This window comes from Triticum urartu, chromosome 7 (assembly GCF_003073215.2).
Source record: "Triticum urartu cultivar G1812 chromosome 7, Tu2.1, whole genome shotgun sequence".
Taxonomy (NCBI): Eukaryota; Viridiplantae; Streptophyta; class Magnoliopsida; order Poales; family Poaceae; genus Triticum; species Triticum urartu.
The window spans coordinates 111,082,242-111,099,047 of NC_053028.1; the positions used below are offsets into that span (position 1 = coordinate 111,082,242).

General features: G+C 42.7%; 1 protein-coding gene across 1 annotated transcript; it reads right to left on the minus strand.

The window, feature by feature from the left end:
- Positions 1–7,922: 7,922 nt before the first annotated feature.
- On the minus strand, positions 7,923–12,062 carry LOC125521150 (3-oxoacyl-[acyl-carrier-protein] synthase I, chloroplastic-like). The gene is made up of 7 exons (XM_048686198.1): positions 11,576–12,062; positions 10,015–10,446; positions 9,330–9,503; positions 8,828–8,941; positions 8,641–8,742; positions 8,489–8,555; positions 7,923–8,398 (listed from the first exon to the last, which is right to left on the minus strand). The coding sequence occupies exons 1-7, from the start codon at positions 11,996–11,998 to the stop codon at positions 8,331–8,333; spliced, it is 1,380 nt and encodes a 459-aa protein (XP_048542155.1). The 5' UTR covers positions 11,999–12,062; the 3' UTR covers positions 7,923–8,330.
- Between the last annotated feature and the right edge of the window lie 4,744 nt (positions 12,063–16,806).

Here is a 16,806-nt window from a genome sequence, read left to right on the forward strand (position 1 = left end):
ACGCTTGGCAATGTAAGGAGAACTTTTCTTGCGGAGATCATCATTGATTGCTTTTAAGAACTCATGCTCTTGCTCAAGATTGAGCTTTTCAAAGCGTAATTTCTCATGAGCTCTTAAAAGTTCTCGATGATCTTCGAAGATAGTTTCATGAGCTAACTTAAGAGTGTTTAGTTCTTTAGTTAGAGCCTCAATCTTCTCCTTATCATTGTCATTCGTTTTATCTTGATTAGCATGATTAATTGACGTTTCATCATAGTATTCATCACTAGAGTTGTCAACAAGCAAATCATCACCTAACAAGTCATCTTCATCACTATTGAAATCAACATAGTCGGGGTGTGTTACCTTAGGACCTTTGGCCATGAAGCATCTTCCAATTCCTTCATTTGGTGAGTCAAATATGTCGTAGGAGTTGGTTGACACAAGTGCTACACCGGCAACACCTTCATCTTGAGTATCTTCGGAGTCGGAGTGATAACTTCTCTCGGAGTGGCTGTCGGAGTCGGAGCCGGATACCCATTCACCAACATGAGCTTGATGTCTTCGTTTTGTGTAGCTCCTTGATGATTTTTCCTTCCTTTCCGAATCCTTGCTTCTCCGTGAGTATCTTCATTCATAACGATCATCTCTACTCCTTCTCTCTCTTGGTGGTGATTCTTTGCTTCTTCTTTTTGGAGAATCTTCTCTTCTCTTGTAGGGAGCCGTACACTCATTGGAATAGTGTCCGGGTCTTCCACAACTGTAGCAGTTCCGCTCTCGACTAGAAGATCTTTTGTCATTGTAGGACCTTGACTTGAAGCTTCTATCTTTGCTTCTACTCTTGTAGAACTTGTTGAAGTTCTTCACCGTTAAGCTCAATTCTTCATTGAAGTTTTGTTTCTCACTTGATGATGTAGGGGCTTCACATGAGGCTTTGTAGGCACCACTTGATTTGTTGTGAAGTTCCTCTTTATCCTTAAGTGACATCTCATGAGCAACAATTCTTCCAATCACCTCCGTTGGCTTGAGATCTTTGTAATTGGGCATCATTTGGATCAATGTGCACACGGTATCATATTTTCCATCCAAGGCTCTTAGAATCTTCTTGATGATGAATCTATCAGTCATCTCTTCACTTCCTAAGCCGGCAATCTCATTTGTGATGAGAGCAAGCCTAGAGTACATTTCAGCGACACCTTCACCATCCTTCATTTTGAACTTGTCAAGTTGACTTTGAAGCACATCCAACTTGGATTCCTTGACGGAGTCGGTACCTTCGTGCATATCAATCAAAGTGTCCCAAATTTCCTTTGCATTCTCAAGACGGCTGATTTTGTTGAATTCTTCGGGGCACAATCCGTTGAAGAGAATATCACAAGCTTGAGCATTGTATTGCAACATCTTCAACTCATCCGCGGTAGCTTCACGGTTGGTTCTTTCCCATCAAAGAAGTCACCTTGCAAACCAACACACACAATAGCCCAAACGGCGGGGTTATGTCCAAGAATATGCATTTTCATTTTATGCTTCCAACTAGCAAAATTAGTACCATCAAAGTAAGGACCTCTACGGTGATAATTTCCCTCGCTAGACGCCATACTCTCCTAGGTTGTGAAACCAAGGCTATGACCACCAAAAGCTATGGAGATCAAAGCAAATGGAGACCAAAGCTCTGATACCACTTGTAGGATCGAAAGTATGTCTAGAGGGGGGGTGATTAGACTACTTGACCAAATAAAAACTTAACCTTTTCCCAATTTTAGTTCTTGGCAGATTTTAGCTATTGTAGGACAAGTCAAGCAATCATCACACAATTCAAGCAAGCATGCAAAGAGTATATTGGCAGCGGAAAGTAAAGCATGCAACTTGCAAGGATGTAAAGGGAAGGGTTTGGAGAATTCAAACGCAATTGGAGACACGGATGTTTTTCCCATGGTTCGGATAGGTGGTGCTATCCTACCATCCACGTTGATGGAGACTTCAACCCACGAAGGGTAACGGTTGCGCGAGTCCACGGAGGGCTCCACCCACGAGGGTAATGGTTGCGCGAGTCCACGAGGCTCCACCCACGAAGGGTCCACGAAGAAGCAACCACCCACAAAGGGTCCACGAAGAAGCAACCTTGTCTATCCCACCATGGCCATCGCCCACGAAGGACTTGCCTCACTAGCGGTAGATCTTCACGAAGTAGGCGATCTCCTTGCCCTTACAAACTCCTTGGTTCAACTCCACAATCTTGTCGGAGGCTCCCAAGTGACACCTAGCCAATCTAGGAGACACCACTCTCCAAGAAGTAACAAATGGTGTGTTGATGATGAACTCCTTGCTCTTGTGCTTCAAATGATAGTCTCCCCAACACTCAACTCTCTCTCATAGGATTTGGATTTTGTGGAAAGAAGATTTGAGTGGAAAGCAACTTGGGGAAGGCTAGAGATCAAGATTCATATGGTAGGAATGGAATATCTTGGTCTCAACACATGAGTAGGTGGTTCTCTCTCAGAACATATGAGTTGGAATTGTGTATGTGTTCTGATGGCTCTCTCCACGAATGAAGAGGAGGTGGAGGGGTATATATAGCCTCCACACAAAATCCAACCGTTACACACAGTTTTCCAATCTCGGTGGGACCGAATCAACAAACTCGGTCGGACCGAAAAGGTAAACCTAGTGACCGTTAGAGATTTTCGGTGGGACTGACATGCAACTCGGTAGGACCGATATGGTTAGGGTTTGGGCATAACGTAATCTCGGTGAGACCGATTACACAAACTCGGTGAGACCGAGTTTGGTAATAAGCTAACCAGAGAGTTGGTCAGGTAAACTCGGTGGGACCGATTTGCTCTTTCGGTGAGACCGAAAAGTTACAAAAAGGAAATAGAGAGTTTACACTGCAATCTCGGTGGGACCGATTCGCTCTTTCGGTGAGACCGAAAAGTTACGAAAGGGAAACAGAGAGTTTGCAATCCCATCTCGGTGAGACCGAGATCCCTATCGGTAGAACCGAATTGCTAGGGTTTGGCAGTGGCTTATGACAAGTGAAACTCGGTGGCGCCGGATAGAAAGAATCGGTAGGACCGAGTTTGGCTTAGGGTTTAGGTCATATGTGGATATGGGAAAGTAGTTGAGGGTTTTGGAGCATATCACTAAGCACATGAAGCAAAAGGCTCATTAAGCAACACCTCATCCCTCCTTGATAGTATTGGCTTTTTCTAAAGACTCAATGTGATCTTGGATCACTAAAATATAAAATGAAGAGTCTTGAGCTTTTGAGCTTGAGCCAATCCTTTGTCCTTAGCATTTTGAGGGTTCCACTTTCACATCCATGCCATGCCAATCATTGAGCTTTCCTGAAATAGTCATCTTGGAATAGCATTAGCTCAATGAGCTATATGTTGTTATGAATTACCAAAACCACCTAGGGATAGTTGCACTTTCATTAACTAAATTCAAGTCTTCTTCCTCCTCCCCATAAAAAGTCAGGCCCTCAAAGCAATTTTCCAAGTCTGGTACAGGACCGCAAAAGTCCCACTCATCCTCCTCGCCATCACCTCTACCAGCCTCACTCATTCCTCCCTTCTCTTCCTCCAAATTCGCCAGACGGGGAGTAATGCTAGCTCCCCCCCCCTTATTACCTTCTGTTCCGAGCTCCTTGGTCTACTCCTGCGAGATCCCTACCACCCCGCTACCTCTAGCAACACCGTCCACCTCCTCCACAATTAGATATTCCTTCTCTCCCCTAAGATTCGTCTTCTCTCCGCCACTAATTCCCAATTCCTCGCTTTCTGCCATGCAGAAGCTCCAATGACATGTTGGTGGATAGGACTACCATCCGTCGAGAAAATCTTTTTTTAGCCGGGCTAACCCTTTCCCATTATAACAATAGAGATACATCAGTTCAAGGAACAAACAAGGAGCAGGGAAGAGACAGAAGCGAGTTCAACACACTGCCAGGAAACCCCTGCATTCGCCTGATATGGGAACGAATACTACGGGGTGAAAACCTAGGCAGCACCAAAAAATAAAGGTAGTCCTATTACAAACCAGGGGTAATATATCACAACAACCATCAATTCTAACACCTTGACCAGCACAAAAGAAACAATCAAAGATAAGCTTGTGGTAGAGGACAACTATGACTTCCAAGCAGAACAACGTCAGAATCCGTCAATTGAGCTCTTGGTTGTCGTGCAAACTCTCACCAAATTCATAGTGTTGGCGCGTAATAGCTCAGCTCCTTTTCTTAGCAACTTTGCATCACCATCCTTCTAAAGACCTGCCCAGTACATACGAAGAGAACAAGCGGAAAAAACAATTTCAAAAGGAGTCTTAATTAACTTGTGCTCAAATGTCGCTCAATTTCGAGCAAGCCAAATGGCCTAGGTGATAGCATCTAAACCAATAGTGTGGAACCTCTCTTCCCCAGGGGAAACGTATAGCACCAAGAGAAGAACCGCCAACGGTTGTTGGGACAAAGATCTGTCCCAAGCATCACACCCACCGAATACACGTGATATAGGACAAGTAAAGAAAAGGTGAGAGGTTTCAACCTCTCCGCAAAACAAACAACAAGGATTACCAGGCCACTTCCGTTGCTGTATAACCTTCATAGTCAACACTGCATCATATCTTGGAACTTTTGCCACAAGAAAATTTGAATCTTTAAAGGGATTTTAGCATCCCATATCCACTTAAAACTACATCCACTAAGGGTTTTTTCTAGCCACTTGTACATAGATTTAGTAGGGTACTTGGCATTATTATTCAAACCCAATTACACAATGCCAACAACCAACATTTTTATGTCGTGCCATTGATTAGCCAACTCAGGATTCAACCTTCTTCCAACAAAAAGAAGAGGTGTCAACATCACCAACTCGGTTAATAGTGTAGTCTTGATGAGTGCATATATCAAAGAGTTGAGGGAACTTTTCACAAGAAGGAATTTGTCCCATAATAGTATCTTTCCACGACCTGGCAACATCACCAAGTCTTCGACAAGAATGGCCTTCCAACAGGGGAATCAACAAATCTAGGTTGTATAGTGGCCACGTTCTTGTTCCTCAAGTACCTTGCCTTCACAATGTCTTGCCAAATACCCTTTTTAGTATCTAGCTTCCATCACCACTTCGCCATCAAGCTACTTGTTTCCTGAAGTATTTAACCCCCATATGCCCATTATTTTTAGATCTACAAATCCTGATCCACTTGTCAAGATAGTACCTTTTTTCTTATTAGCACCCTATGTTTACCAAGTTTCTCCATAAATGTTTTATTCATCAACCACATGGACATATGGTACAAGGATATTTGAGAGAGTACAACATTAATAAGAGTATGCCTTCCACCCATGGATGCAACCTTATCCACCACCGAGAAGATCTCGAGAAATCACCAGAGGAATAGGGGACCCTAGTGAAACCCTAGGGGATAATACTAATAAAATAAGTGCTCCAGCTGGATAATACCACATCCGATTTGGCCCAATAGGAAAACCAAATCAATGTTGGCCATGAACGAATATCCAAGAGGGGCACGAAGGCACGCCCCAAGTACTAGTACATGACATTGAGGACTTTGTATTGTTCTCTCTAGACAAACTGATGAAGGGCATCCTGATTTCTGAAGAGTCTGAAATGATGCCTTCTCTGATGCCTCTCATGTCTATTGTACACTACTACATGCACACAAGGACAGTGGTGGCTAAATGAACTTCAAGTCAGTCAGCTTTATTGAAGTGTATAGACATGCATTCCCTCTCCCTATTTTATTTAGGACGAGCAATGGAACCATACTTGATTTAATATGGTTCACCAACCTTATAACCATACATGGTTCAAGAATGATGTACTCGGTTAGTCATTCTCACAACCATACATTTCTGACCACGACATAGTGATTCTCAGTTGTATTGAAGTCTGCTTTGATTATTCTGTTTTGCTGGAAAAAAATATAGTTGATAAAGAGGTTATTGCATGCCACAGATTCTCTATATGAACAAGGCTCACTACGTCGACCGGAGAACCCGTGATGCAAAAGCTTTAGAGAAAATACAATCATGAAAAAACTGCATTTTCTACTAAGCTTGCATGTTACTCCCTTCATTTTTATATACAAGGCCACAAACTCAAATTACAGGTACCAAGATAAAAGTTAATGCGTGCTTTACATGCCAATTTATTTTCTCGATTACCGGGTTAATTAATAGGGTGCATGCACATTAGAGGAAATTGAGTGGCCATGAGGGAGGAAGTAGTTGAGCGTGTCATTATCATCCACTACATGCATGCTAGTAATTAAACCATGGGTTACTAGTATGAGAAAACATCATTAATATTTGCCTCGATTACTGCTGGTGGCCTTGTATAGATGCAAAATGTGTTTTTCATAGTGGCCTTGTATATAAAAATGAAGGAAGCAATTAGCTTAATTGTCGGTCAAAGTTACCAATTTCAGAACCGTTAATGTATTCTCGGAGGTGAAACAAAGTTTTTAGCTAATTGCACAGTAACATCTCTTTTCAAAATGCTTGCTGCCGCTTTGACGCTTGCTGCCGCGAAACTCACAAGGCGCTGCCTGTTTGGCCGGCCAGCGATGCTTGTACCCCTCGTTGTAGCCCTGACGGCTTTTCTTTCTTTCGGTTTTTCTTTTCTTTTCAGTTCTTTTTTTGTGCAGATTTTATTTTTAGTTGGTTTCTCAGAAAAAAATCATCTGTAGTAGAAAGATTAAAAAAATCAAAAAAATTGTAAAAATGCCTAAAAATATTAAAAGAACTCTAAAATTTAAAAGAAAAATGATGGTAAATTTTAAATGTTCTTTCTTTTAGAAAGTGTTATTTTTAAATATGTTCATAAAAACTTTTAAAATGTGCATAAATTTTAAAAATGTTTTCATTAAGAAAATCAATTAAAAATGAATGCATCTAGCGGACGGTCGTTAGTCTAACCGAGCGGCCGCTAAATCTAGAAAGATCTCTTACCACCCCTCCCATATGAGAGTGGGATGTAAACGGATCGGATCAGATTGGATAATACTTTTTCATATCCTTTGCCATGTTTTTTTGTCGTATTCGGAGCGGAGCAGATAATGACCAAATGCGGAATCGAATGCCGATCTTATAGGATCACGGATTTGGAGCGGAAACAGAGCGGACTCGGACTAGAAACGGATAAAAAAATCGGGTCATACGTGCAATGAGACATGATTTTATTTCTATTATGCAAATAGTATGAACACATTTTTTTGTGTCCAACCGCACAACACTAGTGAGTGGCCAAATGTTTAAAGTCATAACTCACACAACAGAATAGTAACAATTTATATGTGATGATTCTAGTTAATGGGCTTGGTATTTGAGCTTGTCAAGGGCTAAATTTATCAGATAATCCTTTTGATAACCACGCTAATCCGCAAAAAATACTGAATAATCCACATCCGCCGGATATTACCGATACCATATCAGTTGAATATTCGGTAGACCAAAATCCATATCCACATCCCTATCTAGCGTATTCGTGTAAGTGCATACCATATCCTTAAAAACGGACGCAGATGCGGATTTCGAACAGAAGCTATCAACATTTACATCCCTTTCCTATGGCGCGCAATCGACCAGACTGCAGTAGAAATTACCTAACACGAGGGGAAACTCAATTAATTTGTTTTGGATTATTCTTAAAACAAACTTTCAAACCACACGTCAAAAAGCATGATCTGTTTTTACCGTTGAAAACCTCACAACTTAGAAATATGACACATTAACTAGGTAAGATGTTTTATTAAGAACATAAGTATTCAGATTTTACGTACAATTTAAAACAGTATCTCCGTAAAATGGGACACATTCAGATGTTGCTGAAATGACTTCGCTCTCGGCTCAATCCAACATCAGAATCACAATTTTCATTCAGGATGCATGACCATCTTAGACCGAACGGCCATCCGTAAGACTGAAACATTACAGTTTTTATTAGACTACAAAGGGACTGGAAACAGCAAAAAATTGTGATAATATAGATTTCCCCCCAGATCAGGTAGTACAGACAAACAACTCCTTGCCCTCCAATGCACTCTCTCTACGGAACAGAAGAACTAGTGTTTGTTTCTACATGACAAATTACACGAAAACAAGTAGAATCGACTGCAAGCGATGCAGAAGGTTACACGGTGTTCTCAAATCTAATCGGATGGGTGTATCTAAAATGCAATGGATCTTGGATCCTCTGTTCACTGTAATGTTGCTGGCTGTCAGATCGACAGTTGCTTCCCGGAAGAGAACACATCGAAATAACTCAAGAGCTTCCTGAAAAAAACCCTCCACTGTTCTGGCCAAGATTTGTCGAGCATGTACCGCATTAAGGCTTGAATGGGGCGAATACGACCACCGAGTTGTGTCCTCCAAATCCAAAGGAATTTGAGATACCTGCATGGCGATACCAAAACTAACATGAGAGAGGAAGGGAAAAGATGGAACAGTACAATTGCACTACAAAGCAGAGGATCTGCTACTCACCAACATTGATTTCATGTTCGACCTTTACGTTGGGTACCGTGTCGAATTCAACCGCAGGCTCCCGCTCCTGCAGTTAACATATTGCAGCTCTTATTTTTCTAGCCATGATGTGCCTCACAGGTTTATGCTGTAATATTGTAAACAAGACTTACAAACTGGTTTATGCTCGGATGCACCAAGCCAGTGTTTATCGCTTTAATAGTAGCAATGGCTTCCAAACCACCTGCTGCACCTAGGCAATGCCCTATCATGGACTGCAAAAGGAGGAGAAGGGGGTCATATTAAGAAGGGACAATGAATCAATATCCTTCAAGTAACAAAGGCAGGACAGTAAAGCACCTTGGTTGCGTTTACTTTTATCCCAGATGGGTCCTTAAAGACTTGCTTGATGGCATTCATCTCTGCCAAATCACCAGCAAGGGTGGATGTTGCATGAGCATTGATGTAGTTAACCTGCAAATAGTAATTTGCGATTTATTCCAGTCAAATGAAACTTCTTCAAAAGCAATTGCCAATCAAAACAAGAATTTTACAGTATGTGCCAGAGTCGATATACGTCAAATAGACAATAAAAATCAGAGGTATTGTAATTCAAGCACAAGGTATAGTGTGGAAAGATGACAGAAATAAGCATTGACAATTTACAATTACATGCCAGCCATGACGACTTTTTATTGCATAAAATGATTTGCAGTCTGAATACAAAATAGCCAAATTACACAACTGGAAACAATAATTTGAAGGATCACGCATAACTGCCACACTATGAAGGTAGCCCAATATCATATGAGAAAAGAACAATTGCAGAAATAATGTTCTAAGGATGAAATGTTTCAGTTACCTCCTCTGGTGCCACACCAGCATCTTGAAGACTTTGTCTGATGCAAGATGAAACACCGAGACCATCGGCTCTCGGATCAGTCATGTGGTAAGCATCACAGTTCACAGCACCCCCTAGATACTCCGCAACTATTGGAGCACCACGTTTCATTGCATGTTCTAAGCTCTCCATGACCTGTTTCAATTGAAAAAAATTAAGGGGTTAGAAGCAGAATCAATAAAAATTTCACAGTAGAATGTGTGGTACATGAAATGTTATTATCATTGTGTTCTATGATAGGAATATGATGACCGACAAAATCACAACATCAATACTTCAATATGTTCTCACTTGATGTATTTAGAGGTTGACTCGAGTACCTCAACCCAAGGAAAATTACTATTGAACAGATAAATGAAACAAAAACAATCAGTTCCGCTTAGTACCTAAACACAATCATCACTAAAGAAAGTTTCTACTGAAGTTATGACAGCAGCTTGGAAGCTTAATGTATAATCTGGACTAGAATAATGTCCAAAAGCATCTAGATTCATTAACAGTATTATTGAACAGATTCTTGCAAATAAATAAATAGTTTCAGTTTACAGGCTGTAGGATACGATAAGAAAATTTCAGTAAAAGTATGAATGATATCAACCTAATTCTAATATATAATCTGGGCCAGAATAATGTTCATAAGGCATACCAGTACTCCAGCTCCTTCACCCATGACGAAACCATCACGCTCCTTGTCCCAAGGCCTAGATGCTGTTTTAGGGTCATCATTCCTCTGTGATAGTGCTCTACATGCAACAAACCCACCAACACCAATCGGAATAATGGCGGCTTCAGTGCCACCAGCAATCATCACATCGGCTTCGCCTTTGCGAATATGGTTTGCTGCGGCGTAGAAACAGTAGTTCGAGGTAGCACATGCAGTTGAAATAGAGTAGTTTGGACCCATGAAGCCAATGTCCATGCCAAGCAGGGCAGATCCCATGTTTGTTATGGCATATGGGATGAAGAAAGGAGTTATCTTTCTGTAGCCCTTCTCGAGAAGATTCTGAACACCATCAGAAAACACTTGGAGGCCACCCATACCAGTCCCCACAAGTACACCAGCACGGGCCTTGTCAATCTGTCAGAGACAGCATTTAGTACTTAGCAACAAACATTATTTTTCTCAAATATAATACGAATGGTGAAAACAAATGTAGCAGCATAGGCAGTATTAAATAGAACGTATGAAGCTAATATCAACCTTACAAAAAGCCAATACGTTTGGTATTACAAAATGGTATCTTGACTTAGTCCTAGTGTGCATGTTTGCCAAAAAAAATGTGCAAGCAACATCAAATGACAAAACAGATTTATGCTAGTTAACAATCACTTACTTTCTAATTAGATATACACCAACTGAGTAAAGCAGAGGAAGTGACATTCTTAATAAAGAGTGTTGCCTCATGATTGACTGTGATGCTACTACCCACACAGATCAATTTTTTACTTTTGCTAATCCAAATAGAGCTGTACCACTCCATCTGCCTACAATGAAGTCTAAAGAACGCAGTGAAACACTAATATACTGGCATGAGTACTTACTGCTGATGTTAGATGTCACCTTCTAGAGAACACGCTCTTGGCAACTTCCTTAAGAGAGTACACATCTTGATTTTTAAGACTGAATTCAACTACTGCCCCTTTTAGGCTCTTACAATGGGAAGAAAAGGTTATGGCCATTTACTCCCAAAGTGTTAAATAAATGCTTCCTTCTCTGTTTTGCATATAAGATCATCACATTCAACTATGCCTACGAATCACAACCCGCAATGCCAAATTGTACTTGCTTAACTGCCCAAGATCTACTCCTCTGGGATCATTACTCGCAACTTGTTCCAGCTGTTTCCTCTTGCCAAGATCAGATGGCACGTCACCATCACAATTCAAATTCCAACGTGTCCATCTCACTGTCAGCTCATTCTTCCTGGATTTGCACTAGCGCTCTACTATTCTCGCAGGTACTGTAGCATCCCAGACCAAGAAAAGGGGAAAAAACGGCCATCCGATCTATAAAAGGTACTGTATTATCAACACCAGACAGACGGGCGCTTTCCAAGAGCGAAATCTACCAGGTTTTTGCTGACTAGAAAGTCGGTACCAGTAAAATGCAAATCACTGGAGGAGCTTCAGCCAGCGCCTGATCTGGTTATCAGGTGACAGGAGCGGCATTTGTTTGAATCGGAGCTGGTTGAGAGTGTGACTGGTACCTTGGCCATGGCGTCGGAGCCGAGCGCGAGGCCGGCGGACTCGAGCGCCTTCTTGCCGCTGACGATGCAGTAGCGGAGGCAGTCGTCGAGCCTGCGGTCGTTCTTGCCGTCGATGTAGCCCTCGGAGGAGAAGCCCCGGATCTGGCCGGCGAAGCGCGTGGGGAACTTGGAGGCGTCGAAGCGGTCGATGGGGCCCACGCCGCTCTCCCCGGCGAGCAGGCGGTCGTAGTAGGCGTCGACGTCGTTGCCGAAGACGGAGACCAGGCCCATCCCCGTGATCACCACCCGCTTCTTCGGATCCGTCTCGCGCCGGGGCGGGGCCGCCGAGGCGCGGACGGAGACGCGGGCCGGCCGGGGCCGCCGCGTGGACGCCGAAGGCGGCGCCGCGCAGGCCGCGGCGGTGGGGACGAGGAGGCTCTGCATGGCTGCGGGGCGGCGGCGGGCGGGCGGGCGGGCGGGGGTGGTGGCGATGGAAACGAGGCGGGGTCTGGTCTGGACTGGTGCGGTGTGCTGGCTGCGGGGTGGGAATGGAGGCGAGAGCGCGTGTGTGTGTATGTATGGAGGGTGGGGCTGGCTGGTGGGGCCCGCGGCCTGGGCACGGGGGCATTGGGGGCGACGGAGAGGGGCGGTGGGTTTCGCGGCGATAAATGGGGCGGATTCCGCAATGCCGTCGCCCGCTGTTTCTTGTTTCCGGGCTTTTGTTGGTCCGAGGAAATGCTCCGTGTCAATCGAAAAATATACTATACTACATGTAGCTTGAGCTGTTAGGCCCCATTCGTTTTGAAGGATTTTTACAAGGAAAAACATAAGAACAAAGATTTCATAAGGAAATTTCTTACATATGCATTTAGTTTGTATGAAACACGTACGAGAATTTTATAGGAATACTATTTATTTCCTATGTTTTTGAAGGAATCTACACATTCACTCAAAACTCATTTTGTATGCAGGAACAAGACAAGACAATTTTCTAGGATGGCAAGTGTCATCCTATCAAATTCTTGTACTATTCCTAAATCTTATATTTTGGCTTCCTCCAAAGCGAATGAGGCTGATTTTCCTAGATTAATCCAACATCCATACGATGAAATGGCAGTCTCTGGCATGAAATAAAATGGAAGTGATTCCTTCTATGACAACATATATACTGCTACTTTTTTAGGTTGGATTTATAAGCCATGCACGGCTTTTCATCTCTCGGGTTGGATTTATAAGCCATGTACGGTTTTTCAGGCCTTCGGTTTGATTAGGAAGACATTTATTATATAGTACAGAAGATGTATCTTTAGATTCTTCATCTTCTAACCATACATTTTTTATGATTTATACATGTTTTATTAGTCAAATTAAAAATGTAAAAACTCATGCTTGAATTACAATAAACACAACCAAAGAGAGTGTTCAGAGTTTCTTTGGTTTGCTAAATTCCTAAAACGTGGGAATAGAAAGAAAAAAAAACAAAGAAGCAAAATGCCATCCAAAGCAAGAGAGTAGAATTGTACCTAGCAGAGCTTCCCCATACATCACACTTTTGGTAATTGGATTTCCAATTTGAATCATTTTCAGCCATTGATGCCCCTCTTTCCTGCGTGAGCTGCTCCTAGGCAAGGTGTCATATGGGCTGCTTTTCTAGACGAAAAAAAAAATCAAGAGCATCCCCTTTGCTTATACGTCTTACATCTGATCCCGAATGTACAGTCCTGAGATGTGACGTATTACATGTTTTCCTCCTACCTTCCACAATTCCCATCCGACAGCTCTTCCTCTCTCACAATATGAAGAACCCTACAACGTCGTCGTTTCCTCAGGCTAGCAGCCGCTCGCCTAGTCGTACTCGATCCACCTCCTTCCTCGGATCGGCGGTGTCCATTGCCACTACAGAATCATCTCGATTGAATCTCTGCAAAACCTCCTACGATGGCGAGCCGCCCATTTTGCTGGCCGTCACCAACAGTTGGATCATTGTTACAAGGTGATAGTGCTCGCAAATTGGAGTATTTGACAAAAAAAACTACTTGTTTTGGGATGACCGCCTCACAGAACTACAACTTTCAAAATTTTGACCAAAAACTATCCCTTTTTGTAATTCGTCCCTAAAAACTACATTTTTGTTGATGACCGTTTTAGTCATTTTAAACAAAAAAATAACAACGGTGGCCCACATTTCAGGCCACGCTCCACTGATGCCTAATGGCAGGCACTTGACAATCGTTACCCCCTAGGCTCGTTATGACCTGGTCCGACGAGGTCAAAGTGGCCGCCGACTCACTCTCCCCCTTCATAACTCACTCTCTTCTTCACTTCTTTGCTCACACTCCGGAGACGATGATGCGTCGCGACCGCCGACCATGCCGTCGTGGCCCAAGAGCAACGAGAGCTCCGACGATAACGAATACATGAGCAAGTTTAGCAGCATGCAGATGGAGTACTTTGTTTGTTAGCTCACTTTGTCCTCTCCTCTGCAAGGGTCGGGGTTAGGGTTTGTTCCATTCAACTTCGTATTTGTGAGATGTTGTAGTCGGGGTTAGGGTTTGTGCTATTGCAGCAAACTCATGACACTATGGTGGACTCAAGTTTCTGTGGCCTTGTGGTTGAATCTGAGCTTAAGCGCGTCCTGCACAGGCAGATGCCACACAAGTTTGTAGCATTTGAAAGCACTGACATTGGCAGGAGATTCATATGATGTGCTACTGAGGTAATAAAGTAAGTTGTCCTTGCTTTGATTGATTCATTTTGTGTTATGTAGTGGAAACAGTGCACTGTCTAGTTCATGTTCTTCTGAATGCTGCTTAAGTGTAACAACATTGCTATGTATGATTTCCGTAATTGCAGTATAAAGCACTAGAAAAGAGCAATCATATGGAGTACAATCATATGAATCAAAATATCCTAAGGATTAGAATCCTCCTAATCTTCTTTAGAAACCTTTTCAATCAGAAATTGGGGATGAAATTGGATAAGGGCTGTTGCGTGATGATATTCATGTGGCTGACCAATTGACTACCTATTCAGCCTACCACTTGTCATCATCACCTGTGTGCAATGAAGGCGCACACTGAACATAGCAGCGAAACCAAGACACCAAACGTTGTCTCGTTATTTTTGTCACGTTCAGGTTGGTGTACCATCATCAGAAAAGGGTGGCTTGCAAGAATCCAACTCAGACGAAAAAGGCTTTGGTTTATGTTGAACCTTTACCGAAACGGAAATTCTCAATTTTTCTGTTGAGCTCTGGTATACCAAGCCATTCCATTTGATAATCGGTTTATGCATAAAATCAAATCTAGAAAGTAAAAAAAAAACTTTGTGGTATCTTTGCAAGGTAGTCACACACACACACACACACGCGCGCGCGCGCCATTTGCTAGAAAAGATTAGAGAAATAGTACAAAATGTTGCTTGTGTGATTAAGAAGGGACAATGCGACACATTCGTCTCATCACTCACTTGCATACAAAACCATGCCTCTGGTTTGTATCCACCAAAGTATCAAATACGTATTTGGAATTTGTCTTATTAAGATTTGTCTCGTTATTTTAATCGAACAACAACATTACATTGAGTGGTGTGGCTTAGCCGCAATGATTTTTGCATTGAGTTGCATTAGTCTCGCCATTTTGTTATATGAATGTTTTCTATCACTTTGCAGGTTGCATTTTCTTGTTTACATTAGCTTCAATTTTACTTTGTGTTGAAGTGTCCAAATGAACTATGGTTGAAGGTTGTTGTGTTCCTTGAAGTGATGCGGCGGGAAGATAATTTTAGGGAATGGCCAACAAGATTTTTCATAGACCCATGTCTTAATTTCACACTGTGCATTTTCTTACTCGGGGGGGGGGGGGGGGGGGGGGGTGCAACTATTCATCAAATATCATGGTAGTACAAAAACCATCTAAACACACGGAAATTGCATCCATGTCTGTAGACCATCTAGCGACTACTACAAGTAATGAAGCAAGTCGAAGGCGCACCACCTTCATTGCTCCTCCCTTGTCAAAGTCGGGCAAACCTTATTGTATTAAACAGTCGAGAACTCGTCGTGCTAAGTCTCAAAGGACCAGTGTATCAGAGCAGCAACCGTCACTGATGAAGGGAAGCGTAGACAAAATGATCCAACTTGTAGACACATGAATGCAGACGAACGAAAACCAGAACCAAGCATGTCCACCAAAGATTAACACCGATCGAATCATGTGAGATCTGTCGAAAATACACCTCCACATATCCTCCAGCGACGCTAGTGCACCGTCGGAACGAGGACGAGGCAGGGAAAACCTTATTCCATCTACACGAAATCCACTGCCCATCTTCGCCTTCCCGAGTAGGACACAACTCTAAACAATCTGAAAAACACTTAAATTGGAGTAGGAGCCCTCCTGCCGCCGGAATCCACCAAGTCCGAATGGCCCTATAATCACAGGAGACCAGGCAAATCGGCGGCATCATCGGTGGGAGTCAAGGAAACCCAAGTCGTGTGGGAATTGCTCGTGATATATATGTATGTATACCCACATTAAGCCTTTGTGCTGACTGAGTGTATTTATCTTTTCGACTTTTTATCACGGGCTTTAAACGTGGCTTTTGCAGTAAGTTACGACCGTGTGCGTGTAACAATATACAGGATTAAAAAAAGCTACTCGTGTAGGTGTAAGTGATGGTGTTGACTTGTTGTGATGGCATGGCTATTTCTCCCTTTATTACGTACTCCCTCTCTAAATAAATATAAGTGTGTTTAGAACACTATTTTAATAATTTAAAAGTAAGTAAGAAAAAGAGTTTATGGGTGCACCAATAAAGGAAAACCCACCTGCATTGCCCCTATGCCGGGTGACGGAACTTTTTAGTCCCCGAGAAGGGCAGAAGACGAGCTTATTTATAGTCTGCCGTATAAAACTGTGTAAACTTCCTCTCCTATATCTTCCCCAGCTGAAACCTGCACACAAACACACACACGTGCAAAAATTCTGCGGTGAGATCTATAGGAATTATGCCAACTCCACTACGCGACCTCAAACGGACGTCCGTTTTGTTCGGATTCTGTCCGTTTGGGTAGGGATTTAGGGTTGTGTCTGGGCGTGTCCTAGGATGCGGTGGTCGTGCGCCCAGCACGCGGACGCATCCTAATCGCATCCTGTCCGCGTGCATTTTTCTTTGCAAGTCCTTAACTTTTTTTATCATTCATTTTTGATACATGACAATACATCATCACACTTTGACTAGTAAAGTAAGGC